Consider the following 27,793-nt stretch of genomic DNA (forward strand, 5'->3'; position numbering starts at 1 on the left):
AAAACTGCATGTTTATAGACGGTTAAATTCTGCATGTTTTTTTGTGCATTAATAAAAATTAAGAAATATGCAGAAAATGCCCTGCCTTGCACTTGTTAATGTGTTGGATCTTGGCCCATGGTGCCAGGTTTTATGAAAAGAAAAAAAAAAAAAATCAAGAATAATCCCCACATACGTATATATTCCCATTAATACCAGTAGGTGACCTAAGTGTATTGTATTGGCACTTTTTAAATAATAATATAAACTAACAGACCAAAACATATTATAAATAATACGGATATTTAAAAAGAATGTCTTTTTAAAAGTGACAGCCAAACACAGGGAACAGTCGCCACTCTTCCGTGTTCATATGTGTTAGGCTTTGTTTGCATTCTGTAAATACCTTACACAAACACAGATACCAAACACAGACTGATCTAGATTCAACCTACAAATTAACAGCATCGGTTACAGAATGCTGAACTACACTGTGGGTCAGTTCTGTGCATACAGTATAAAAGTTCACTGTACAAACTAGCACTTATACAAAAGTCTCTATAACAGACACACACAAGCACGACACTTACATACGCACGCACGCATGTACATACGTGTGCATATACCAGTACATACATACATAGCCATACACAAAGTGACTGTAAAAGTCCAGCCTTGTCAAAAATGAGTATGTCATGCCACAAAGAGAATGAACATGCAAATACATTGGATGAATACAACAGCGAGACGCCTTCAGAGTTGTGTTTTTAACCAACACTTATTTCACAAAGGCCTCTGTCTGATCCACAAACGGAAGAATGCAAATCTCCAAGCCCTGCAGAAATTATAAAATCCCTCCACCATCAACTAACGCACAAAAATAATGTAAAACAAAGCATTTGTGTTGCTCCAACAGGCATTACGTGACAGGCATTGGTCAGAACTGATGATATGGTAAGATACATAGTGAGGAAAAAACTATATATATAGCACAGTACAAGTAGAGGAAAAAAGAAAAGGAATAAAAAGACAAAAGAGGAAAACAAACTAAAATGTTAGGCATAATTTAAAAAAAAAATCAAAACCAAAGATACTGCAAAAATAATGAATAGCTTCAAAATGTTATTTTATTTTACAATGAAGAGGGCCAAACATTAAAGACAAAATAAAATAAATACTTCAAGTGAGCATGAAAAATAACTTATGTGTGAACAATATGATGTTAAAAGAAAAACCTGTTGGTTAAGTCTACTCACTGATGATTGTCTCTGTTTGTTGTCTGATATTCAGGTTTTCCTTGATGGGAAAAGATCTGTTACTTCCTTCAGTACACTTGTTTCTTAAATGAAAGTTACAGTGTGTACGGTTGGTAAGGTTAAATCTTTCGCATGTGAAGCACCTTGAGGCAGCATTGTTGTGACTTGGTGCCATACAAATAAAATAAATGTGTAGGATTTAGGGGTGTTTTTTAGCAGAAAATGATTATAGCATTCATGACGATCTGTTCATTAGTGATTAGCTTCCTGCAACAACAAATCAAAATTAAGAATCAGCTTAGAATGATATCTATGGAGGAGCAGGCTCCTTCATGGATGTTGATACAGTAACCCAAAAGGGACAAACTTACTCAATCTTTTGCATTTGCAGCATTGCCAGAAGACTAAAAAAAGAAGCGGGATCAGTAATTGCCCAATCCACTATTTCCCGGTTGCTAGTGTGATGGAGGCCAGTAGGAGTTGCTGTGCATATGGTACTCAATAGGCCCCACTCCCCAAACGGGCAAAGGATACTCTGACAACTCAGGCCAGAGCCTGGGATTTTAGCCAACTGGTCAGAGCGTCTGCATCCAATGCCAGAGACTGTGAGTTTGCGTCCCGAGGGGAGCGAGTGGGAGGAGTCAAAACACGATGCAGAGCAAGCTGGTATACTAATGGCTAACACGCTTGAGAACCCTGTTTTTGTCAAATGACAGATCATACATATTGCTTATCACAAGAGAAGGCAAGGGAACATGAATCATCACCAAAGACATGAAAACGTGAAGGGAAACAAAATCGTGACCACCAACAGCCTAGTCCTAGATACTGTAGTTAAAAATACCAGACTGATACTTTTTTGTTTTTGAAAATTAATATTTGGATACTTCATATTTGGTCTTTTACTAACAAACCAATGACAAAAAATGATGAAAGAAAATCACAATTACGTATACACAAACACTTGGGTGCTTCAGACTTTAGTACAGTAAAATATGTGTGTGAATACAAAGTAAAAGCTGATGTCTTCAAATAATCACAGCAGTCACGCTGATATTCCAGTCCCTGTATTATGTGTTCCTGGTCAAACTCCTGGATTTTGTTGCTTTACGATTATTGAATTAAAGCAAGAGGTTCAGCAGTTACCACTTTTGCCTCACGGCAAGAAGGTCGGGAGTTTAAAAGCCTACCTATCCCCATTGTCCTTGCACAACTGGAGTTGTGTCTGGAAGGGCGCCTGGTGCAAAACCTGTGCCAAATCTCATTCTTTCTGTTATGGTGTGACAGACCTTTAAAAGTTATAGATCGGTCATTACGCAAATACAACTGAGTGTTGGATTTGTTGTACCACTATTGTTTTGGTAATCTCATAAAATGAGGCAATAACAAATCCATAAAAACATCACAGGCATCATGCGTAAAAAGATGTAACTGGTATGAACCTGAGAAATGCAGGCAAGGTACAGAAAAAAATTATTTGAAAGCCTTTAGTAAATCTTTTGGTAAATATATATAGAAAAAACTGGCCTCAGAAATGTGGGAAAGCCTTTCTGTTATTTAAAAAAGAAATTTCCTCTCAGAGGTGGCTTCAGTATGCTTCCTCAGCAGGCAGTTGCTGGACAGTATGAGCGAGACGTGCGTCCTTATTCAGGCTACTGAGGCAACTCTGTCACAGTTGCTGATGTATTGGACATCTGGCCTGTTGTGGACAGACTCTGCCCTGGTCCAGCAGGGCAGGGTGAGGATGAAGAGAATGACCGCTCCCAAGACCACACAGGTGCCACTGAAGTAGAACGCCAAATCATATGACAGTGTGCAGTCAAAGAACCAACCTGAAAAGTGACAAGAAGAACAAACGCAGTAGTCAGCATAATAATGACAAGATACGTCCAAGATACCTGATGCTCCTGAATATATGACAGTTTCTCCTACCTACAACAGGGGGGCCAAGCATGATCCCAAAACCCCCAAAGAACATGAGGAGGCCATGCGCTTGTGTCAGTCTGTGCAAACCAACAATCTTAGTGGTAATGTATGAGGTGAGAGACCAGTTGCCAGAGAAAAACCCCAAGACGACACACAGGACTTGCAATCCCACGTAGGTCTTAGTGACAGGGATAAGGAGCAGCGCCACACCTACTGCGAACATTGTGAAGGCATACAGATAGATGCTGTTGATCCACCTGATGTCCACCAGGATACCCAGCACTAATTTGCCCACTCCTGTGGCGATGGCTCCTATTGATACCAGAGGGATCACACTAACTTCCTCAATGAGCCCCTCGCTTTGTGCTACATCCTCAATGAAGAGCACTGGAGGAAACGCACCCAGGCTGAACAGGAAGACAGCAATGCAGAAGGCCACCATGGCTTGGTCCTGCATAATCTCATACATGGATTGCATGTATGTTGTGTATGCCTGCTGCTTCTTCTTGATGAATTTCATGATGGCCACACCAGCCAGGAAGCTACCATTCTTCTTTTCCATCTGAATGCCCAACTCCTTGGTCTCAATGGTGATGAGTAGCTCCTTCACTGTCAGAACTTTGTCAGGAGTGGTTGCAATAGAGCCCGGTGTGATCTTCAGGTCATCAACCAGGGGCTTTTCAAAAAGCTGCTCCTTTGTGTTGCGTTCGAGGGCAGCCTTCTGTTTGAGGTAGTATCCTGGCATATTGAGGGGCCTCATGAAGCCGGCGCAGGCCATCAGGTTTAGTGCTACAGCTCCGATGATCAGTAGGCAGCCATCAAGGCCATAAATCACAATCAATTCATTCTGAGCCGTGGCATAGAGGAAAGCGCCAACACTTGTGCCTGGGTGAACAGAAGGTAGAAACAATTTACTGCTTCTGGCAGAGAGTAATTAAACATATTAGGAAGCTGCAGATTATATGTCTTTTCAGCGAGCTAATATAAGCCACCAAAGCCCAGTTTTATGAAACTGCACTAAGGCTAAGACTTAGTACTCAAACTTTAGTCAAAGACTAAAAATGGTAATGTGTTATGGGGACAAATGAGTCAAGTCAGACCCATCTAACTCTAGCCCAAAGGTGTAAAATTTAGACCACCCATTTGAGGTTGTCAGTCCTGATCTAAGGCCAAGATGGCAGCGATTGTTGTGGTTCAAGTCTTAGACAAGTCTTACGGTGAGAAGGTTTTTGCAACTCATTTGGGTTTCTCCCAGTCCCTTAAATCCATATTTTTGGCTGATTTTAGTTTGGAAAAAATCTTTAAATCATTTCAACCCAGGTATCATATTAAAGGACATTTGTGAGAGTAAATTAGCTGAAAACTACAGCAAAATGCATGAAGTATTATTAAACCTGCTAGGGGTGAAAATGTGTATTTGACACAAACAATTCCTGTTTCCATCTTCAAAATTGTGCAATTTTCTGGTGAACAAAAATAGGGAAATCATGATTAAAGGCCATCACAGGTACAGCTAAATCCTGTATGCATTAAGTGAAACCAGGGTTAGGAAACAACCTGTTTATATACCTGCTGCTCTCAAGGAAGAGGAGGCGTCTCTCCATCTTCAGTCAACATATAGTGTTGCACACTCCTCAGACTGCCTCAGTGGGTGTGTCTCACAGATCAAACGTGTTAACACAAAGTCTCTTGATCCTCTCTGTTTGACATTAAGAGAAACCCAACGAGGCCTTATGGAGTCATGAGGTCGCTGAATGGAGGTGTTTGGCAATGTCAATATCTTTGAAGGAGAATGAAGGTCCAAGTCCACTGACTGACAATGAGGTAGATAAAAACAATTTTTTACAATATGACTCTTTTAATACTTTGACATCAGACTGAGGTTGACCATTCTAAATAAAAGATGGGGTGTCTTTTTACTTAGAGCCTGTAGCTCAGTGGATAGGAGCTGGGCTGCCACTGTGTTGACCTAGGTTTGATTTTCGGTCACGCTACCCGTCTGTTTTCTCGGACAAGACTCTTGGTCTGCATTGACCCAGTCCAGCCAGCTGTAAATGTGTTGACTGAGACAGCAGGAGTTATAGACTCTCATCTATTTCAAGCTATGGCATCTGGGGATAAGCACCTGTGCCCAGCCTATACAGAATTTACTTCTGTCCTTTTAAACTACTTTTTTTTGCAACTAATAAGTGTCTTTTTTAGTAAGAATACCATCTTTAAGTGCTTTAAAAAAACTCCCCACAATATCACCATCAAAGATTCAAATCTCAGTCAAGCAGTCCTGGTCACTGATGAGTCCACCTTACTCAGAATGCAGTTCTTCCTCTCCTGCACCACAAATATTTACTTTGGCTTTCCCAGGCTCTGGGTGGTGCACATAGTTACAGCACACAACAGGAGAGTTCAGGGAACAGAAATAATCACATTACCTGTGGTGACAATGCCGAGGGCAAGTCCACGTCTTTTGTCGAAATACTGACAGGTGATTGTCAACGTGGCTGCGTAGACCAGACCACAGCCCAGGCCTGTGGCAAGGGAGAGGACAGGTACACACAGTGCTTGTATTAGGTCAGCAAAACATGACTCAGACATTAAAGAAGCTCACAATGGGCATTTAAAAAATGCACAAGCCACAGCCAACAACCAAGGACATTTCTAAAAATAAATGCCTGCCTTCAAATATGCATAGCCTTAGCACTCGCTGCTGGAGACAGAGTCACGTGACAGGGCTTACCAGCAGTCAGCATGGATTGAGTTGTCACTTAATGTGCAATCACAAATGGTGGTGGGTGCTGACATACTGCAGAGGCATCAGTGCTCACATGGGGAAAGTGGTGAAGCTGTAATATATATATACATATATAATATATGTCTGTTTATATATAAACAGACAATATAACACATTTTTCATCAGAAGCTATTAATTAATCAGCATTTTTAGAAGCTCTGCTTCTTTTATTGCATACTAGTTGGACATGATGTGCTTGGACCATGATTCAGTTCAGTCCTTTTTGTTGTGCCAAAAGATGGAATACATTTACAGCAAGGCAGCAGACAACACAATAAAACATAATTAACTAGATTACATTAGATTAGAATAGACAGAACTTTACTGATCCCTTTGGAAGACTTCCTCAGGGAAACTGAGGATCCAGCAGCATTGTATAGCAGCACACAGGGTAAGAAGCACACAAAGTATCAAAAGTGATTGTAAAAAAGAAAAACAGTTTGCAAATATAAATATAAACATACAACTTAATGTTGGGGACTGAAAAAAATATATTTTGTTTGTTTTGTACAGAGCCTGTCTAAGGCCATGGTGGTTAATTTTTTTTTGGGCCCAGATTATTGCGTTCCCTCGCAACATTATTGCGTTCCCTCACAATACCTTTTGCATTCCCTCGCAAAACCTTTTGCGTTCCCTCGCAATACCTTTTGAGTCCATATTTCCAGCCTGGCGATACACAGGTTCATTGAATTGTTTGGATGGACTGCACATCATGGATAACCAAAACTTGATTAAGTTTTACTTTAACCTGGGGCTCGCATACAATAATATACTGGAGGCTTTGTTTGTGAGACACAATGTGATTATGTGCATGAAGACTGAAGTGTACTTTTAAAAAGAAACGTCTGTTTTGGCGGAGATATGATGCACTAGAACAGGGGTGGCCAAGTTCGGTCCTCGAGAGCCACCTTCCTGACACTCTTAGTTGTCTCCCTGCTCCAACACACCTGAATCCAATGAAAGACTCATTAGCAGACTTTTAATGAACCCTGCACTAGAAGATACCGTGCACTTTATTCGGGGGGAACTCCAAGGCTGTACAACCCCAATTCCAATGAAGTTGGGACATTGTGTGTGTTGTGTGGGCTGCTGAAGAGGAGGTACTGCTGGCCCACCACCACAAGATGGCGCCCTGCTTGAAGTGCGGGCTTCAAGCAGGAGAGGGCGTCGGAGCGACCAGGAGTGACAGCTGTCACTCATCATCCGTACCAGCTGTCACTCATCCACTACTCATCACCACCACCATAAAGGCCGGACTGCAACTCCACCTCCCCGCCAAGAAATCAGCTACCATTCAGGTAATTTCTCTGCTGACTCAAACCGTTGAGTGATAATCTGAACTTCTTTTGCAGCCGTTATCCTGTGGTGTTTGTCCTTATCTGTGGGATTGGCATTTGGTGTGACAGCGACGGCTTCGCCTCACACCCCAAAGCAGATAAGTGCTTTAGACAGGAGCTGCACGAGTGTGTGATTGGAGGTGGAGGTTCTCCCTCCTTTACTGAACACTGACTGTGGGATTACTGAGTGTGCAAACTCACACTCATCAGGACTGTCTCTGTTTTCTGCCAGCAGTACCGGGTCTGACTGCTGAAGACAGCGGCCACCTGGGGCGCAGGGCTTGGCGGCTCCGGTGTTCTTCAGCTCCGTTGGTGGTGGAAGCTGTGTGGGATCCGGCTCTTCTTTCGCCAGGCGTCTTCTATCGTCGAGCCTGCCCACACGTCACCTGGTGTATGATTGACAGTCACCATATTGTTATTGTCTGTACGTCGTTGTGCGATTTACAACATTAAATTGTTACTTTTGGCTTATCCATTGTCCGTTCATTAACCCCCCTGTTGTGGGTCCGTGTCACGACACTTTCACAACAGTGTGAAATGTAAATAAAAACAGAATACAATGATTTGCAAATCCTCTTCAACCTACATTCAGTTGAATACACCACAAACACAAGATAATGTTCAAACTGATAAATTTTATTGTTTTTGTGCAAATATTTACTCATTTTGAAATGGATGCCTGCAGCATGTTTCAAAAAAGCTGGGACAGTGGTATGTTTACCACTGTGTTACATCAGCTTTCCTTCTAACAACACTCAATAAGAGTTTGGGAACTGAGGACACTGTGAGTGTCATGATTGTGTATTAAAGGAGCACCCCCAAAAGTTTCAGCCATTCACAAGCAAAGATGGGGCGAGGATCACCACTTTGTGAACTACTGCATGAAAAAATAGTCCAACAGTTTTAAAACAATGTTTCTCAGCATTCAATTGCAAGGAATTTGGGGATTCAATCATCTACAGTCCATAATATAATCAGAAGATTCAGAGAATCTGGAGAATTTTCTACACATAAGTGGCAAGGCTGAAAACCAACACTGAATGCCCGTGACCTTTGATCCCTCAGGCGGCACTGCATTAAAAACAGACATCATTCTGTAAAGGATCTTACCACGTGAGCTCAGGAACACTTCAGAAAACCATTGTCAGTTAACACAGTTCGTCACTACATCTACAAGTGCAAGTTAAAACTCTACCATGCAAAGCGAAAGCCATACATCAACAACATCCAGAAACGCCGCTCCCTTCTCTGGGCCTGAGCTCTTTTGAAATGGACAGACGCAAAGTGGAAAAGTGTGCTGCGGTCTGATGAGTCCACATTTCAATTTGTTTTTGGAAATCATGGACGTCGTTTCCTCTGGACAAAAGAGGAAAAAAATCATCCAGATTGTTACCAGCGCAAAGTTCAAAAGCAAGCATCTGTGATGGTATGGGGGTGTGTTAGTGCCCATGGCATGGGCAACTTACACATCTGTGATGGCACCATCAATGCTGAAAGGTACATTCAGGTTTTGGAGCAACACATGCTGCCATCCAAGCAACGTCTTTGTCAGGGACGCCCCTGCTTATTTCAGCAAAACAATGCCAAGCCATATTCTGCACGTGTTACATCAGCATGGCTTCATAGTAAAAGAGTGCGGGTACTAGACTGGCCTGCCTGCGGTCCAGACCTGTCACCCATTGAAAATGTGTGATGCATTATGAAGCGCAAAAAACGACAACAGAGACCCCGGACTGTTGAACAACTGAAGTCGTACATCAAGCAAAAATGGGAAAGAATTCCACCTACAAAGCTTCAACAATTAGTGTCCTCAGTTCCCAAACGCTTATTGAGTGTTGTTAGAAGGAAAGGTGATGTAACACAGTGGTAAACATACCATTGTCCCAGCTTTTTTGAAATGTGTTGCAGTCATCCATTTCAAACTGTGCATAATTTCTCCAATCACAGCCATGTAAGCCTATAACTTCTTCTGGGTTGTCTGGGTGTCTTGGTGGCTTTCCTCACTCTTCTACTTCTTGCACAATCACTCAATTTTTGAGAACTGTCGACTCCATGCAGATTTACCATAGAGTGCCATATTGTTTGTATTTCTTTGTAATAGATGTAAATAAAGTCTGAAACATATTCAGTGGCAGCTTTACCATCAGAGAGCCTCGTCCACAACTACCACAAAAGACTCCAAGCTGTCACTGATGTTAAAGGGGGCAATACATGTAATTCAGTACAGAGGTATGTAAACTTTTGATCAGGGTCATTTGGGTAGTTTCTGTTGTCATTATGATTTAAAAAGAGTAAACCTAGTTGTTTGACAATAAATGGCTTAACCCAACCACTGAGTGAGTGAAAAAAAAGTTTTTGTGTTATCATTCATATTCTCTGAAAAATGGCCAAAAAACAAAAATTCTGCCAGGGTATGTAAACTTTTGAGCTCAACTGTATCTCTGGGAGGGTATGAGCTTATTCAAAGGGGCCATAATGTCAATAATAATAATATGAGCGAAGCGTCGCGAAGCTCACTCATGGTACAGGGCGTCCTAAACAGGAAGTGCCAATTCTCAAATCCACAGTAAAACAGGACATGTTCAAATGTCAAACACTTCCTGGATTGACAGACGAGATCCCATGGAATCTAGCGGGAACTCAGTGGCAAGCTCACACTCAAACAGGAAGTGCCAATTTATCAGTCACAGTGAAACAGGAAAAGTTCAAATGTCAAACAGTTCCTGGCATGGATGGAGCTAGAGCGGAAGCCGGGGTTTCACTGGACTCCCCTGAAATCTGATTGGACACAGATGATTGACATGTCACAACATTTGTGCTAAATTTGATGTTTGTATCACCATTTGTAGGATTCCACTCTAAATATTCTCTTATCTGCTGCACTGTATATGAGATGTAAGATGCTGCTCCTCAGTGTTTCTCAGTTGCCCTCAAAAGTATTGGAACACTTGGTATTTCACACATTTTAATTTGTTTATTCCATTTCAAATACATCTTTTTTTTTTTTGAAAATTATCTTCCTTAACTCAAACTGAAAGCAAATCTCTACAACTTGATATAACTTAATTAAAAATATAAAATGCAGCTTCCTGATGAAGTGGTGTAGAGGAGGATTTTCTTAAAAAGAAGACCTGAAAGTTCAGCTACAATTAGACAGAAAGTACATTTCAGATGAAAGCCTAGATTTGATGTTTTGGTGAAAGAAACTTTTGTATTGCTTCATAATTGATGTAAATAAAGACCAAGACATATTCAATGACTTGGAAATGTTCATGTTTCCATCCCCTGACTTGTCTGAAGAAAACTGGTAATAAAACTGATTATTATTTACAGGTTTTATCAAGTTTTAGAGATTTGCTTTCAGTTTGAGTTTGAGGAAGATAATTTTAGAAATTTTTATTCTTTATTTTTTTGTATTTCTTGTATTTAAAATGGCATTAACAAATTAAAATGTGTGAAATTCCAAGTGTTCCAATACTTTTGGAGGGCACAGTATCCTAACCTTATGATGAGTACAAAATGAGTGTGGTATTATTATCACACTCATGTATGAGCGGCTGATGAGCGGCAGACTATATAAACTCAGACGTTGTGATCAGTAGCTCCGGATTCTTGGTTGGTGTACCTTTCCTTGGGCCAGGTTTGTGACGGACTCTTCCATGACCCATGATCCAGACTGTTCCATGAGGACCAAGCCTGATTGTTTCTCTGTGACACTGACTGTGTCTTCCTGCCACTCCCATGCACCTAAGACCTCGGAGCTTCCCGCAGCTAAACTCAAGGTAACCTGGCCAACTCTCTAATTGATGTATTAGAGCAAACTGTCTTTTCTGGTATTTCAGATGCTTTCCTGAGTGGGTCCCATGCTGTTCCTGGCCCCGGGATCTCTGCAGAGCAAGTCACCTTGGAACTCCTCGGCTCTCAGTTCAGAACGCGGCTCTGCTTCATGTCAGTTAAGTTCCTTCTCATCTCAGTGGGATCCCGTTCTCGCTTGTTCCTGTCTGTGACTGTGCTAAGATAAAAGAACTGTTTTAAGAACTCTTCCTGAGAGCTGCATGAACGCTGATATTGAACTGTTTAAGAGCCCAGCTGTCTAAGTCCTGCTTAATTGGAACTGCATCACAGCACTTGACCTCTGACCTCTGGAGACAATTAATGAACTGTGAACTCTTTTTGAACAGTAAACCTTATTTCCTAAGAGGAAAACATTATTCCCTGAACTGTGAACAACCCTATTTTAAGCCTTCTGTCAACTGTGACTGTTTAGGTTTTCCAGTGTTACGAGTGCATTCACTCACCATCTGTGTCTTCATTTCCCTTAGTTCCTGGTCTCTGAGTCATGCGTTCCACCTGGTCCTGGTCCCTGAACCTCTACTTTTAGTTCTCCTTCAAGACTAGCTCGGGATACTGCAGCTCCCTATTTTCACGGCCAGGAGGCGGGCCACTCTCCATTCTGCAGGCACTCCCAGCGCCATCTTTATTTTGTCCTTACAATAAATATATTTTCTTTTGTAAAGCACTCTGTGTGTTGCTCCATAATGTTTGGATCCATTGCCTGAATCGGTCCAGGTCCATCCGGACCCCTAACTATAACATAACTAGTGTGTTGCCCATGGGGATCCACGGGCTCTAGATTGGGTAGTGTTTATAAAATAGGTAGGTGACATTTTTCAGGGGTGGTAATAAATTATGCAAAGTTTCTATAATGACTTGGAATGGCGTGTGAGTTCAGAATGTTTTTAGAACCTTAGACCCCAACAGTTTTTAGAGGAAGGACTCAGCCCTTTTATTTCCTGTTAATTACGTAATTTTTTTTATGTTAATTTATTGTCTTAATATATTTATAAATTGTTTAGGTTCTTATTATCATATACACACTATTATTAGTATTATTATGATCATTATTATTATCATCATCATTATTATCATCAGTTTTATTATTATTATTATATTTTATTATTACTTCTATTTTTTTAAATGGACCACAGTGGAAATGAGTGTTTTCACTTTCTTGTGTCATCCAAGTATTTTTAACATATTTACAATTATATTATGCATTTACATTAAAATTACTAAATGAAATCACGCACACACGCACACATACATGTACATAGAGGCCACTTCGCTTCTAATATACAGATGATTTTCTCCCCCCCTGTTGGAATGGTGTGTGAGTCCAGAATGTAATTATCAGCCTCCATTATTCAGTGCTGTTAGCTAATATTTGTAGTTTCTCCAAAAATATTAGTCCTATCAATATTCTGTTTTGCCGGCATTCATCCTTGACCCAAATTACATAAGCATACCAAATGAAAAATGTCAGGTCTCCCCAATTTGTCTGTGATCAAAATTATATGCATGCACACATACATACATATACACAGACGCCACTACACTTTTAATACATGCATGTCAACCTATACGGAATTGTCCCTAACATGTATATGGATTGTCCGTTGACATGTATGTTAATATATTGTGGCAAGCTGCACAAAAGAACAAAAACCAAGCCAGAGCTTTTTGCCTTTTCTTCATTCTGCCGCAAGCAGGTGCTTTTACACACAAACAGAGACAGTGGCAGAAGACATCAAACACATTACACTTGTCACTCATGGTAACAGCAACATGTCACTTGACTAAACTGACAAACCAACTGAACTACAAAAACACAATACATCAATAACACTAACGACACTGTTAAACTAACATGAACCACAATAACATTTTAAACCCCCAAACTCCTCAACATCCATTGTTCACAGCTGTCAGCTAATATTGCTAATTTCTCCAAAAATATTTGTCCTATCAACTTTGTTTTCGCAGCATTCAGCCTTGACCCAAAATACATAAGCAAATGTCAGTTGCCCCAGTTTCTCCATGGTCAAAGCCATATGCACACACTCACACACAGGCAACCTGGCTATTAAAATATAGATGATGATTTTAGTGGCCACCTGAACAAAGTTTCATATGATTCCAAACTGTGCTGTATGGTGAATTCAATGCTGTTCTATAGGATTCAGAATCACACAGTCCTCATGACTGAAGCAACATCAAACACGTGCATGTTCTTCCTCAAACTGACAGCACCTTGAGGCAACACACATCAGCATAAAATTATCTATTTTTCTCTCTGTCAGCACAGAAAACAAAGTGCACTATCGTACACCTGCAGCAAAGCTCAGCGCCAGTGTGACTGCTAGTTTGCGCCTGATACAGTTGTAATTTTTAAGCTCAGCACCTACGTCCTTTCAATCACAAAACCACTTGCGCTCATATGGACGTGCTGGTGGGAAAAGGAGCTGTGATCAGACACAGAGCTGGTGCACTGAGATCATCCATCACCAGAAAGTGTTTCCCCCTGACACCATTAAAACCTGTTCTAAATTCCACAGCAGTCTAATATTGTAGAGTACAACAGTCAGATGCTCCTTATGGCAGCTTCACAACGCACATAGACTCTGCCTGCACATATCGTCACCAGTCGCAACCAGTGGTAGAATATTAATATGATGATGTATTGTGGCCACTGCAGGCACAGAAAAAATTGGTGTGGGAAGAGGAAGAAAATAAAACCTCATATTTATAACACCCCCATCTCTTGGTCTCTCAGAAAGAGACATTATCTGAATACTTGTAAAATACACAATGCAAATGAACTGAAACCAACAAATACATGAGATAAGAGTAAATAAACACTTCAGGTATAAAAATCTGATGTTGTTGCTTCACCTCAGGAAGGCTTCATGGCCAGAGAACTCCTTCCACTTGTGCCGAGTACAGTCCAATTTAAAGGGAAGGATCAGTGCCACTCTGATTGGTTGATATTATGTTGGGACTAGATAACACCCATGAATAATGAATATGGTAAACCAAACTGTTTTTACACACGGAGCTTCACAACAAAAACGTATGCATCACTCTGTTATCATCAGTGTTTCTTACCAACAACAATCCCATAGGAAAATATCAGGAATTGGACATTTGGAGCAAAGGCACTGAGCATCAGGCCCCCTGCCACCATGACACCACTGAAGATGGTTACGGGACGAGCGCCGAAATTGTCCACGCAGGCACTGCACACAGGACCTGCAGGAAGGGAGAAACAAACTCAGATTCTATAAGAAGGGGGAGAAAAAAAGCTACAAGAACAAAGATACAGCCTCAAATTACCAGGAATGAAATATGAGCCAAACTACAAAGATTTATCTTAATTAATCCAAAATTTAAAAAAAGACATTCTGTGCACATGAGTGAGTAACTGTTTGGCAACCCCTGCTGCACAGATCATATGCTTCCATATCCAAAGGTTGCCTGACTAATATGTCCTTTGTTCTTTCTCAACTGACCACTGAGGTTCTGGGTACAGCCAGAACTGCAGTTGTCTTTTAGCTGTGACATGTGCAACATGCTTCATTGGCTGTCTTTGCTGAAGGGTGTTTTTTGCCTTACTCTTCTGCAAAACCGAGATTCTAACCTGGATGTGGAGCTCTACCAAATAATTTGCTGTTAAACCTGTTTGTTGAAAAAAAGAAGGTATAATTATCTTCCAGCATTTGCTGAATGATGATTGCTGACGAGTGAGAGTTTTAGATATGTTGTCTCTGTCATTTCCTTCCTCTGTGGTTGATCGTAGTCACAGTATGTTTGACTTGCCCTTGTTTTGTACAACTTAAAAAAATTCTTAACGGTAAATTTGTTCACAGGGCCAAAAACAGAGTATGTTTGCATTTTTCATATCCTGCAGAAGCACCTGTTGCTACACTACACATCTACACATTATAAATCATTACACATAACTGCACTCAGAGTTTGAACAAATATGCTATATGTTTGTTAATATTTTTTGAATTCATGCAGACACGCACCATGACATATGGGAGCAGAGCAGGAGGCGTCAATGTGAGAATTTAGTGCTCTGCTTGTGCTCAGCTACATTACATGCACAAGTCAGCATCAGATATCCTATCTGAACATGTAGTACCAAATATATATATACGTGTGTATGTATGTATTCGCTCAAGTCACAGTTATTGGATGTTTTTTTTATTTATTTTTTATTTATTTTCCTTTATATAGCGCCAAATCACAACAGAGTTGCCTCAAGGCGCTTCACACAGGTAACCTTACCAACCCCCAGAGCAACAGTGGTAAGGAAAAACTCCCTCTGAGGAAGAAACCTCAAGCAGACCAGACTCAAAGGGGTGACCCTCTGCTTGGGCCATGCTACAAACATAAATTACAGAAATAATTCACAGAACAATTCACGGACGAATATACATGAATTGCTGTTTGTGCACAGGACAGGAGGGTCGCCAACACAAACACAACTCCCATCTCTGGATGGAGCTGCACCTTAAACAGAGAAAAAACAGAATCAGGCATCAGAAAGACAAAAAATACTGTATAATTTGCCAGCATTAATCAACAAGAAAAACAGAAGAAATACTAAGGTGATCGCCGGCCGCTAGCCCTAAGCTTCACTAAAAGACCCAGAATTTAGGTAAAGTTGAGGCCGCGGCCCGCCCAAATTACTAATAACATGAATTAAAAGAATAAAAAGCGTAAAACAAAACTGTACCAGTATGCTAGCCATATGAAAGGGAAAATAAGTGCGTCTTAAGTCTGGACTTGAAAGTCTCCACAGAATCTGATTGTTTTATTGACGCAGGGAGACAATTCCACAGAACAGGGGCATGATAAGAGAAAGCTCTGTGACCCGCAGACTTCTTATTCACCCTAGGGACACAAAGTAGTCCTGCACCCTGAGAACGTAAAGCCTGGGCCGGTACGTAAGCTTTAATTAGGTCAGCTTGGTAGGGAGGTGCCAGTCCATGAATAATTTTATAGGTTAGTAGCAGAACCTTAAAATCTGATCTCACTGGGACAGGAAGCCAGTGAAGAGACGCCAAAATGGGTGTAATGTGGTCGAACTTTCTGCTTCGTGTCAAAAGTCTGGCTGCAGCATTTTGAACCAATTGGAGAGCCCTAATGCTAGACTGTGGTAAACCAGAAAATAGAACATTGCAGTAGTCCAATCAAGAAAAGATGAATGCATGGATCAGGGTCTCAGCATCAGCCATAGACAGGATGGGACAAATCTTCTCTATATTTCGCAGGTGGAAGAAAGCAGTCCTAGTAATATTTCTAATATGGAGGCCAAAGGACAATGAAGGATCAAAAATTACCCCAAGGTTCCTCACTTTGTCAGTGTGATGTATGACACACGAGCCTAGGCTGAGTGTTAACTGGTCAAATTGATGCCGATGTCTCACTGGACCAAGAACCATCATTTCAGTCTTTTCAGAGTTTAAAAGTAGGACGTTTCTAGACATCCAACTTCTCACTGCTGCAAAGCAATCTTCTAAGGATTTTATGTGAACGAGATTACCAGCAGTTATTGGCATATATAACTGAGTATCATCTGCATAGCAGTGAAAGGTAATCCCAAAACGCCGCAATATGTGCCCAAGGGGTGCTATATAAAGGTAGAAAAGCAGGGGGCCTAAGACGGACCCCTGTGGAACCCCAAATTTCATGTCACTAAGGTTAGAGGTAGTGTTACTGTACAAAACAGTGAGAACGACTGGTCAGGTATGACGTCAGCCATGCAAGGGCACTCCCAGTAATCCCAAAATGATTCTCCAGCCTATCAAGTAGAATATGATGATCCACTGTATCAAATGCAGCACTGAGATCTAACAGCAGCAGAACCGTAGTGGTGTCCGAGTCCATTGTAAGCAGAAGATCATTCACCACTTTAGTGAGAGCCGTCTCTGTGGAACAATATTTTCTAAAAGCAGACTGCAGTGGCTCAAAGAGATTATTCTCAGTAAGATAGTCTATGAGCTGTCGTGAGACCACTTTTTCCAGAATTTTAGAGCAAAAGAAAAAAACAGTAATTACATACAAGAACTGTGCTGTTCTTGCAGCTCAGAGATAACACACAGTTGTTTTCTTTATTTTCATCTATTTATTTAAGGTGACAACACCTCACCATCTGAGATCACCCACAAATGCATAGTTAGCAGTCTCAATTACCTGCCTGCAGTCATTTTGTTAGGCTCTTTAAAGGGGTCATATTATACACTTGCTGAAATTATGTGTGTGGTGCCTGTTAATTTAAATGGAAAGGAGGTGGTGTTAGCTATGCCCATCTCACTTCAAAAACATCAACAGACAGTATGGAAGTGGCACAGGGTGAAAATCAACTCTGTGGCAGTGTTACACAAATAGAGCAGACCAGATATGCACGTACATATATATACAAGGTTGGGGAGGATTACTTTGAAAGAATACATGTGGATTACATGTATGTATGTACATACATTTGGATTACTTGTAATGTAATTACTTTTGGATAAAATTTCAAAGTAATCCTACCCAACCTTGTATGTATATATATATATATATACATATATATATATATATACATACATACATACATCTTCCTCTAACCCCCCTCAAATCCCCCTGGCGAGGGTGGTATATGTGTTCCTCAAACTCGGGTCCTTTACCAGAGGCTGGGGAGTTGGAGGGTTTGGCGCACTATCGTAGCTGTTCCTGGGACTGCACTCTTCTGGACAGAGACCTCTGATGTTGTGCCTGGAATCTGCTGGAGACACTCTTCCAGTTTGGGGGTTACAGCTCCTAGTGCTCCTATTGCCACTTTGCACTCAAAGTGGTCCCACAGCAGATGTGGAAGGTAAAGTCTTACCTTCCACATCTGCTCCAGTTGCTCCTTCAGCCCATGGTACTTCTCTATTTTCTTGTGCTCCTTCTTTCTGATGTTGCTGTCAGCTGCTTGTCTGTCTGAAATTTGAAGTCCGACAGGACCTTAGCCCTGTCGATCTCAACCACCTTTGGTGGTGTTTCCCATCAGGACTTGGGGACTTCTAATCTGTATGCGACCAAGATGTTCCTGTACACGACACTGGATTGTGCCGCTCAGTGTACACTCTCACTTTACATCTTGCTACTATGTGCTGTACTGTCTCTGGGGCACATTTGGACAGCCTGCAACTTGGGTCCTGTCACCTGTGGTAGACTCCTGCCTCTATGGGTCTGGTGTTTAGGGTTTGTTCTTGTGCTGCCATGATCAGAGCCTCTGTGCTGTCCTTTAGGCCAGCCTTTTATAGCCACTGGTACATCTTCTTGATGTCAGCCACTTCCTCTATCTGTCGATGGGACATCCCATGGAGGGCCCTGATCTTCCGTGATGCCTCCTCTTCCTGTTCTATATCACAATCTGTCATAAGCTGCCTGAGGCATTCTTATAGCAGCTGATTTCAGAGGGCCATCTTTTTGATGTATTCAAGGATGCTCCTCATCTCATCGTGGATTGTGGCTCTGACACTCATTAATCCTCGCCCTCCCTCTGTGCATTGCTCAAAGAGCCTCAGTTATGGACATCTTCTTGTTCTTCTTATCCATCCAGGACCTGTGTCTATACCTCTGCACCTGTGGCTAACATCTTTCCAGGCTTTCCAGACTTGGGCCTCCAATCTTCTTCTCCATGTAGGGTTCTCCCTTTGGGGGGTATTCTTGATCTTATACCCAAGCGTAATAGTAATAATAACCAGATTATTTAATCAGATAGAATACCATTGAGATCGAAACCTATTTTACAAGGGTGATCTGGCCAAGAAACGCAGCAGCACACATCATGACAGTCAGATTAACATCATCATGAGAACATTAATGACAAATAGAATACAAAAAAATACAATCATCTTGGTCATAATAAAGTGTAGCAATGGAAAGTCTAAAGCAGATTTGAATTTAGAAACACGGGCTCTGTGCAAAAGAATTCCATTCACAATCTCTTAAGATGGAGCGGAAGTTGTTCAATGGGGTTAACCCAGACAGTTTCAATTTGGACTGGAGAACATTCCAATCAGATGGAGCAGAAAAACTTAAAGCTTTCTTTCCCGCCTTAGTGTGGACACAAAAGGTATATAAAACCATAGCATGCCATTCAAGTGCAGAGCATAACTCTTCCTAGAGCTGGCTGCCCATTTAAACTGAGCGATCAGGGGAGAAGGGCCTCAGTCAGGCAGGTGGAGGGCTGTATTGGTATTTGATCTTGCTGGGTCCCATGGGATCCAATGCAAATCTTGCCGGAGCAGACATTAGAACTTCGCTGCAGGTGGGAGTGGGTGGCTAAAAGAAAACACTGCGGGTTTGGAAGTGACAGGATGACTCAGTCAACAAAGGAGAACAGTGTAAATGTATGTGGTGTCCAGACGCTACTTTCATCTTAAATAGGACATCTTTAATTTAACAGGAGCAGTGGACAGGAGGAGCAACAGGTACACAGATAGACACAGCGAGAGTTACGGGAGCAACACTGCATGCCCATATATGGCACACATATACGAAACAAATAACTCCATGAATCTCCTTATTTAATAGCCTGAATGACGTGTTTTCTCTCATGGGATGGAAGGAGACAAAATCAGTGCATTTCTATTACTCTGCGGACATAAGTTCTCAGTGTTTCACAGGTCCGGGTGGGACTGGAAATACACATTGTGGGAATGGGCAGGAGTGTAACACACACACTGTGGGTGCGGGCAGTAATGGTCCGAATTTCAGTCCCACGCAGGACTCTACAGGGAGGTGACCAAGAACCCGATGGTCACTCTGTCAGAGCTCCAGCATTCCTCAGTGGAGAGAGGAGAACCTTCCAGAAAGACAGCCATCTCTGCAGGAATCCACCAATCAGGACTGTATGGTAGAGTGGCCAGAAGGAAGCCACTCCTTAGTAAAAGGCAAATGGCAGGTTTCCTGGAGTCTGCTGAAAGGCACCTGAAGGACTCTCAGACCATGAAAAACAAAACTCTCTGGTCTGATGAGACAAAGATTGAACTCTTTAGTGTGAATGCCAGACCTTGTGTTTGGAAGAAACCAGGCACCATGGCACAGTGAAGCATGGTGATGGCAGCATCATGCTGTGTGGATGTTTTTCAGTGGCAGGAACTGGGAGACTAGTCAGGATTGAGGGAAAGTAAATGCAGCAATGAGCAGAGACATCCTGGATGAAAACCTGCTCCAGAGCGATCTTGACCTCAGATAGTTCATCTTTCAGCAGGACAATGACCCTAAGCACACAGCCGAGATATCAAAGGAGTGGAGAACATTCACAACTCAGCCAGAGCCCAGACCTGAATCCGAGTGAGCAGCTCTGGAGAGATCAGAAAATGGCTGTGCACCAATGCTCCCCATGCAACCTGATGGAGCTTGAGAGGTGCTGCAAGGAGGAATTGGCAAATCTGTCCACAGATAGCTGCACCAAGCTTGTGGAATGGAATGAATGGAATGAGATTTATTATCATTGTCATTACAAATGCAACAATAATGAGATTACATTTACACTCCAATTACCTCAGAATACAGCAATTAATCCACAAGTATTACTTGTTTACCGTAATAATGGCACACATCAAAATTAAAGACAACACATATACATTTGACATTGTTTATGTGCTCTACACTTGAAGCAGTCCGTCATATGAATTGAGGCAAAGTGGGTGAAGGCCGCAGCAAACGTGAGTCATGCCACCATAATATTCAAGAAGACTTGAGACTGTAATTGCTGCCAAAGGTGCATTAACAAAGCAAAGGGTATGAATACTTATGTACATGTGATTTCTTAGTTTTTCATTTTTTAAAAATTTGCCAAAAAAAAAAATATATATATAAATGTTTTTCATGTTGTCATTATGGGGTGTTGTGAGTACAATTTTGAGGGAAAAATAAATTTACTCCATTTTGGAATAAGGCTGTAACATAAGAAAATGTAGAAAAAGTGAAGCGCTGTGAATACTTTCTGGATGCATCATACTTCATTAATACACTGCAGGCTACTCACTGGCTATTAGGCCAACTCCAGCAACAAGCGATCCCACCCAGGCCGTCAATCCCTTGCTCTCCTGGAAGGCGTGCAGCCACTCAGGGTACAGGACACCTACAGACTGAGGGGACCCATAAGCCAGGAGCTGGGCCATGAAAGAGGCCACAACTATCATCCATCCCCAGCCGCCATCCAAAACCTTTGCAGATGAAGCCATTGTGTCACTGCTCCCCTCTGAGATGTGCTACAGCTTTGAGGTATCCTGACAAGGAGATAACAACACATTCGACATGTTTTACAGACGTTCATACAAGCAAAAATTGCAAGAGATTAAGCCTAAGTATAAATTCAATAGTTTGATGTGGAGCCTCCAACTTATACAGCCATACAAAGCCTGGATGTAGAGGTGGCTTCTGAAGCATGTAAGCTAGCAGGTCATCTGGTGATGCAGAGTGCTGAGTGCCACAGCATGCCCTCCCTTTTTGTGCCATGCTCCAGTAAGGAAAGTGCGTGCTTTGTCTTTAACCCACCTCTTCCAAGATGCACCTGGTCTGGAGAAGCTTGCCTCCTGTGCTGACCTATGTTTTTCAGAGCTTCTTCATGAATAATTTGTGCTCAATTTCAACTTTTATGCATCACTGCCGCACCATCGTCAACCTCTCCATCACACTTTGTTTACAGTGAGGAGGCCACTTACAGAAAGTTAGTGCGATTCAAAAAAATATTTTACAGACTCACACGTGAGGGGGTGCTGTTTTTTGGGGGGGAGTTTTTTTTTGGAGGTCCTAATAATGATTACTTTAATCACCCATGCTGTTAAGATTGAGTAAATGAGAAACAGGTGTGTGCAAAAGTCAAAGGTCAAGTGACAACAGAAAAACTAACAGCATGAGAAGGTGAGTAAAGGATTAGAGTGCCTTAATTGAGAGAGTGGTGACATGACAAATTGGGGGGGGTCATGTGACTCATGGTGCCATCTTGGTTCCAAAATAGCGTTCGCTGTTAATCTGTCTGCATGGAAATCCAGCTATTTTATTTATTTATTTGCTGAAAATCCCAGGTTGCTGTGCATTTGGAGGCACAAATAGACACAACAAGGGCTTCAGGATGTACAGATTCCCTTCATATCCGAATAGAAGAAAAATTTTGGAAAATAAAGTCAACTGTATGGGATGGAAGCGACTTCATCATCAAAATTTTGAGAGGTAAATTTATTGTTCAGTCTCATGTACAGTAAAACTCACCTAAACCATCATTGTATAAACCAGATATTTGCAGTCACCGGACAAAAAAGTCCCAAAGTTTTTGTATTACTTTCCATGTAATAAACACCGTATATAACGGATTTTGTACAACAGATTTTTGCTCATATCGGATAAAATGTCCCGACCGATCGCATTGTATTTCCATTAAAAGCCCCGAACAGTCTGGATGTGTACAGTAACAGAGGTACAAATTAAAGTTCAGCACTCTGACACTCGCCGATTCCAGTAAAGTGGGACCGGAGTCATTTCCCTGATTAAAAGCCCGACCGTTTATTTTTTTTCACACCGTGCTCAGACTGGGACCCACAACCTGGATGTGCACCTGTTTAAATCAGACACAAAAGGCTGTGATTTGACATTTTTCTGCTTTCAGTCCTTCGTCTGCCATCATATTATAATACTTTTCACAGTGCACATGCTGATAAAAGGATCAGAAAAGCCCACACATTTACAGCACAAAGTCAGTAAAAGAGGAAAATGTACAGCTTACCTTTGAACTGGAGGTGATGATTGTAGAAAGAAAAACTTGTTGAGTGTCAAATTAGTCCAGAATAAAGCATAATCCAGAGACGGAGAACTTTAAAACTGTCACTCATGTCATTGCATGACATAGAATTACAGCTGTGAAGCTGCATGATTCAGGCTTTACATTAATTAAATAAGTCATCTCACACACACACACTCATTTTCAACCGCTTAGTCCAAATAAGGATCGCAGGGGGCTGGAGCCTATCCCAGCAGTCATAGAGCACGAGGCGGGGTACACCCAGGACAGGACGCCAGTCTGTCACAGGGCCACAAACAGACAAACAAACACATTCACACCCACTCGCACATCAACGGACAATTTAAAGAATCCAATTCACCTGACCCGCATGTCTTTGGATGTGGGAGGAAACCAGAGCACCTGAAGGAAACTCACGCAAACACGGGGAGAACATGCACACTCCACACAGAAAGGCCATAGGCGGAATTGAACCCATGACCTCCTCGCTGTGAGGCAACAGTGCTAACCACTAAGCAACCGTGCTGCCTAAATAAGTCATCATAAATTGTAAATTTATGTAAATTTGATATCTTAACTATTTTTATATTTATTTTGATAGCACCTGTACCTGGATGTGTTGCTGTATATGGTAAAATGATTTTAAAAAATGTTGAAAACATAAAAGGTTCATTCAGTAGTTCAGCGCAGTTGGAACCAAAATGGCGCCATGTTCTCAGTTGATGCCACTCTCTCAATTAAGGCACTCTATAAAGGATAAAACATTATAACTAAACCCCAAGACAAATGTCAAAAACCACAGAACACCTCCGTGTTGAAAACCATTTGTAAAATTCAGGCGGCTTTTGATGGCTTTCAACAAGTGAGTAACTGAGAAATTGTTTAACAGCTTGGGCATGTTCCAACTTGCCCGTTAAGGTTTCCAACTGAGGTGTTTTTCCTGTCGCAACCCCCCGCGGTCGGGTCCGGCCCGACATGCGACTCTGCCCGCACGTTCTTTCATTATAAAATGTCCGTTAACAATGGAATGTCCAAATAAACTCCTCATGCCAACTTCTTCTGAAAGTTCTCTGTTCTCTGACGACTTCCTGGATCAACAGAGCCTGAAATGTGGAAGTTTTCAACTTGAAACGGCGAGACGCTGCCGCCTCGAAGCGCAGATCGCCGTCAGGCGCCGTGGGCTGTCCTTAAAGCGACACTACCGGACCAAAATCTCTCATCAGCCGTTAAAATTTTTACCGAAAACCAGCTGAATTTATCGAATGGTGTCCACTCAGTTGTGCCTTACAGTTTTGAAAAAATTTTGATCAAACAAAGCAGCAGTCTCTGAGCCATTCCTAAACAATGAAAAAATGACGAGAGGGTGGGCAACTCCTCACTCAAAGACTGCCCACAGGCGAATGACGTAACCGACAGGCATGAAAAAAACTCTCGCATGCCCACGAGGGTTCAAGCATGTCTGATGTAATCACACGTGATTCAAATCCATATGGTTTTTGAAAAAAATAATAAGGTCGGATACTTTTCTAATAGACCTCGTATATATTATGAAGGGACAGGTTGTCCTGAGAAAAAGAGACATAAAACTTTATAGTATGGGATGCAGGGAGAGCTGTTAACAGCAATAATAAAACATTTATGCCAGGCGAGTGAACTGTCCAAAAAATGTCCTCGGACCCCAAAGGGTTAAAACCAATGTTTCTCAATGTTCAATTGCAAGGAATTTAGGGATTCCATCATCTACAGTCCATAATAATAACTTTCTACATGTAAGCGACAAGGCCGAAAACCAACACTGAATGCCTGTCACCTTCGATCCGTCAGGCGGCACTGCATTAAAAACCAACATCATTGTGTAATCTTAGTGCCCATAGCATGGGCAACTTACACATCTGTGATGGCACCATCAATGCTGAAAGGTACATCCAGGTTTTGGAGCAACACATGCTGCCATCCAAGTAATGTCTTCTTCAGGGACATCCCTGCTTATTTCAGCAAGACAATGCCAAGCCACATTGTGCACGTGTTACAACAGTGTGGCTTCGTAGTAAAAGAGTGCGGGTACTAGACTGGCCTGTCTGCAGTCCAGACCTGTCATCCACTGAAAATATGTGGTGCATTATGAAGCGCAAAATAACGACAACGGAGACCCCGGACTGTTGAACAACTGACATTGTACATCAAGCAAAAATGGGAAAGAATTCCACCTACAAAGCTTCAACAATTAGTGTCCTCAGTTCCCAAACGCTTATTGAGTGTTGTTAGAAGGAAAGGTGATGTAACACAGTGGTAAACATACCACTGTCCCAGCTTTTTTGAAACGTGTTGCAGGCATCCATTTCAACCCATTTAAAAAATGTTTGTCTTTGTGGTGTATTCAATTGAATACAGGCTTCATTGATATTGGGGTTGTAGTTTACATCTACATATGTTTGGTTTGTTTACGACAAACCAATTACAGATGAATTATTTGTCAATATACGTTGATACAAGACGACTGACAGTTGTATAAAATACCTTCGTTTTATCTACCTCTTCTATTTTGTTTATGTCAAAACAATTATAAAAATACACATAGTGCAATCTGATATCTTCATTTTGTATGTTTCGTTTTGATTAATTGAAAAATACTTGATTAAATAATTCTGTGCTTGTCTTCTACATGGACTAAAGGTCGATGTTTTTTGTTTGTTTTAAATAACTTTAGGGTTTATTAATTATTTATTGTTTTATATAATACTCAAAAAGGAACAAAAAGCATGAAATGCTGAAGGAAAAGTGGTGTTTTAAATCTGTGAGCCTTCCAAGTCTTTGCATCACATTTTAGTATCTTAATTGATGACGTCAGCAGCATCAGCAGGAACACACTGGTTTTTATTCCGAGCGCACATTTGACGAAAATCAACAGATGGTGTGCAGTAAAAAAACTGCGGCACTACTCACCTCAGTCAGTGTGCAGAAAACAGCAGCATGCACCTGGAGCGGGGCTGTGCGCGCGCGCCCCTACGGGAACTTCACACGCAGGATTAAAGAATCCCACCGAATCATTCCCGATAAAAAAAAAAAAAAAGCCCACACACGCACCCACGCAGCTGTCTGCGGCCGCGTCCAGTGCTGTCCGTGCACACACCGGGCTCTCCGCCTCAACAATGCGCATTGTACATCCGTTTAGCGTCGCTTTTGTAGCCGGCGACTAAACCGGTTCAAAGCTGTTCTTGCTGGTCCAGCAGCTGAACGGGAGGAAGAAACCCGCAGCTTCCTCATGCGTGCTCGGAGCGGAGACTTCTCTCCATCTGTGCGCAGAGGTGTCACGTTTTGGGTTTATTGTGGGTCAAACCTTTTTTTGTTGTTTCTTTTCTTTTCTTTTTGTAATGTTTGAAACCGCTGGAGAATTAGACAGGCAGGCGCGCGCGCGCACTGCTGCACAACAAAATGATATTAACACGCACACACACAGAGAGAAAGAAAATAATAATATAATAAACCCTTTATAAATGAGGAATAACTTTTGAACATGTCAATCTTTAGGGATTCATATAATCCAGGTGGGTCTCTGTGCGCGCGCCTCTGTCGTACTGACGCACGTAATTGCCCCAATCAATCCAGTTTGAACCGGTTGTTGGGCGGCGATAAGAAGCCGGTTAACGGAGCTCCGTGCACACATTAAAACCTAGGATGATGTTAATGCAAAGATTTTATGTTCCACAGAATTATGATTCCAAATTTTTAAACTTGAAATGCCTAATCAAAAGAAATGAAATAATATCTAAGCAAAATAACATAACACAACATAATGCAGTTTGAGGGTTGTTGTTTTAAATCACTGTTCAAGTTAGGGTTGCCAACTCTCTGAAAAATAAATAAGGGACACCTCACCGCCAGGGCCGACCGGCCAACTAACCATTGCCTTCACCCCTCCCAGCGTCTGTGTGAAACGATTTTTAACCATTTGACTGTTGACTTGACACTGAATTTAGGTAGATGCATACATGCATTTGTTCTGATATGAACACGTGGAAAACAAATTATTATTTAGCAATTTATTTTTAGTGCAAAATAAATTTTCACTCACAATTTCAATATGAGCACTGTCCTCTTTAAAAATAAATCTCTGTAGTGCTATTGCTTAACTTAAAATTGTATAAATTAACAAAAAACAAAAAACAAAAAAAGAAAATTTGCATCATCCAAAACAATGTAACAGTGCACATTTACACATTTAGTGTAATAAAAAGTGCAAAAAATAGTCTGAAAAGTAAACAATACTGTTGTCGCGCACCTTTTCCACCCAGCCATTTTACTTTTCTCATTCTCCCCTGTATTTTTGCATTCTTTTTTTTGTTTGTTTGTTTTTTTTAGTCCTAGTAGTAACGACGTTACAGACATTGCTGTCCGTAGACATATCTGCAGTGCCAGTGTCGGTGTCTGCATCGATATCAGCCATGCTGCTTTGTTGTTGTCGTCCAGCGACCGTCGTCGGCTCATGACGTCGGTATCTTCTTGCGAGCAGATGTCCCTCGACCAATGAGATAAGAGTGATTCTGTATTGTCAACTCGTGTCTGTCAGCTCATTGGTGAAAAACAGGAGAGAGGCTGGGATCAAATTTACCGTAAGTTTCCATATAAAGCGCCAGTGGCCATACATTTTACTTTGCTGAGTAGCAGTTCGTTAGTTTTGCATGGTCCTGAAGACAAACACAAAGATGCTTGTGTGTTTACAATAACCTGATTTCTAGCTGCAGCTCAACAGTTGCGTGATCTACCTCAGGTCAGCTCTGAAAGCATGCACCGGTGTCATATGTTGCCGCTTCACAACTAGTCCGTCTGAAAGTAGCCACCTATCTGCCCCAACCAGGTGAAATTTGGGTGTTGTCTTGACCTT

General features: G+C 41.6%; 1 protein-coding gene across 3 annotated transcripts; it reads right to left on the bottom strand.

Moving 5' to 3' along the window:
• Positions 1-1,205: 1,205 nt before the first annotated feature.
• Positions 1,206-26,189, bottom strand: slc16a9a (solute carrier family 16 member 9a). Of its 3 annotated transcripts, XR_004564431.1 has the most exons (7): positions 25,861-26,189; positions 21,160-21,405; positions 14,232-14,375; positions 5,591-5,686; positions 3,168-4,046; positions 2,794-3,067; positions 1,206-2,757 (listed from the first exon to the last, which is right to left on the bottom strand). XR_004564431.1 is itself a non-coding variant. In XM_034184552.1 (6 exons), exons 2-6 carry the CDS (start codon positions 21,356-21,358, stop codon positions 2,883-2,885), a joined length of 1,503 nt encoding a protein of 500 aa, XP_034040443.1. In that variant the 5' UTR covers positions 21,359-21,405; positions 25,861-26,189; the 3' UTR covers positions 1,206-2,882. The 3 variants fall into 3 exon arrangements, 2 of the variants coding, with proteins under 2 accessions (XP_034040443.1, XP_034040444.1); XM_034184552.1 differs by having other exon boundaries at positions 1,206-3,067; XM_034184553.1 differs by lacking the exon at positions 25,861-26,189 and having other exon boundaries at positions 1,206-3,067; positions 14,232-14,404; positions 21,160-21,245.
• Positions 26,190-27,793: the final 1,604 nt, after the last annotated feature.

Source organism: Thalassophryne amazonica, chromosome 13 (assembly GCF_902500255.1).
Source record: "Thalassophryne amazonica chromosome 13, fThaAma1.1, whole genome shotgun sequence".
NCBI classification, from domain to species: Eukaryota; Metazoa; Chordata; class Actinopteri; order Batrachoidiformes; family Batrachoididae; genus Thalassophryne; species Thalassophryne amazonica.

Excerpts from the sequence above, each read along its gene's own strand:
- slc16a9a (XM_034184552.1), bottom strand. The coding sequence starts at position 21,358 with ATGGCTTCATCTGCAAAGGTTTTGGATGGCGGCTGGGGATGGATGATA. Across the intron at positions 4,047-5,590 it reads CCTCGGCATTGTCACCACAG|GCACAAGTGTTGGCGCTTTC; the intron begins GTAATGTGATTA and ends CTGTTCACCCAG. Across the intron at positions 3,068-3,167 it reads GCTTGGCCCCCCTGTTGTAG|GTTGGTTCTTTGACTGCACA; the intron begins GTAGGAGAAACT and ends GTCACTTTTCAG.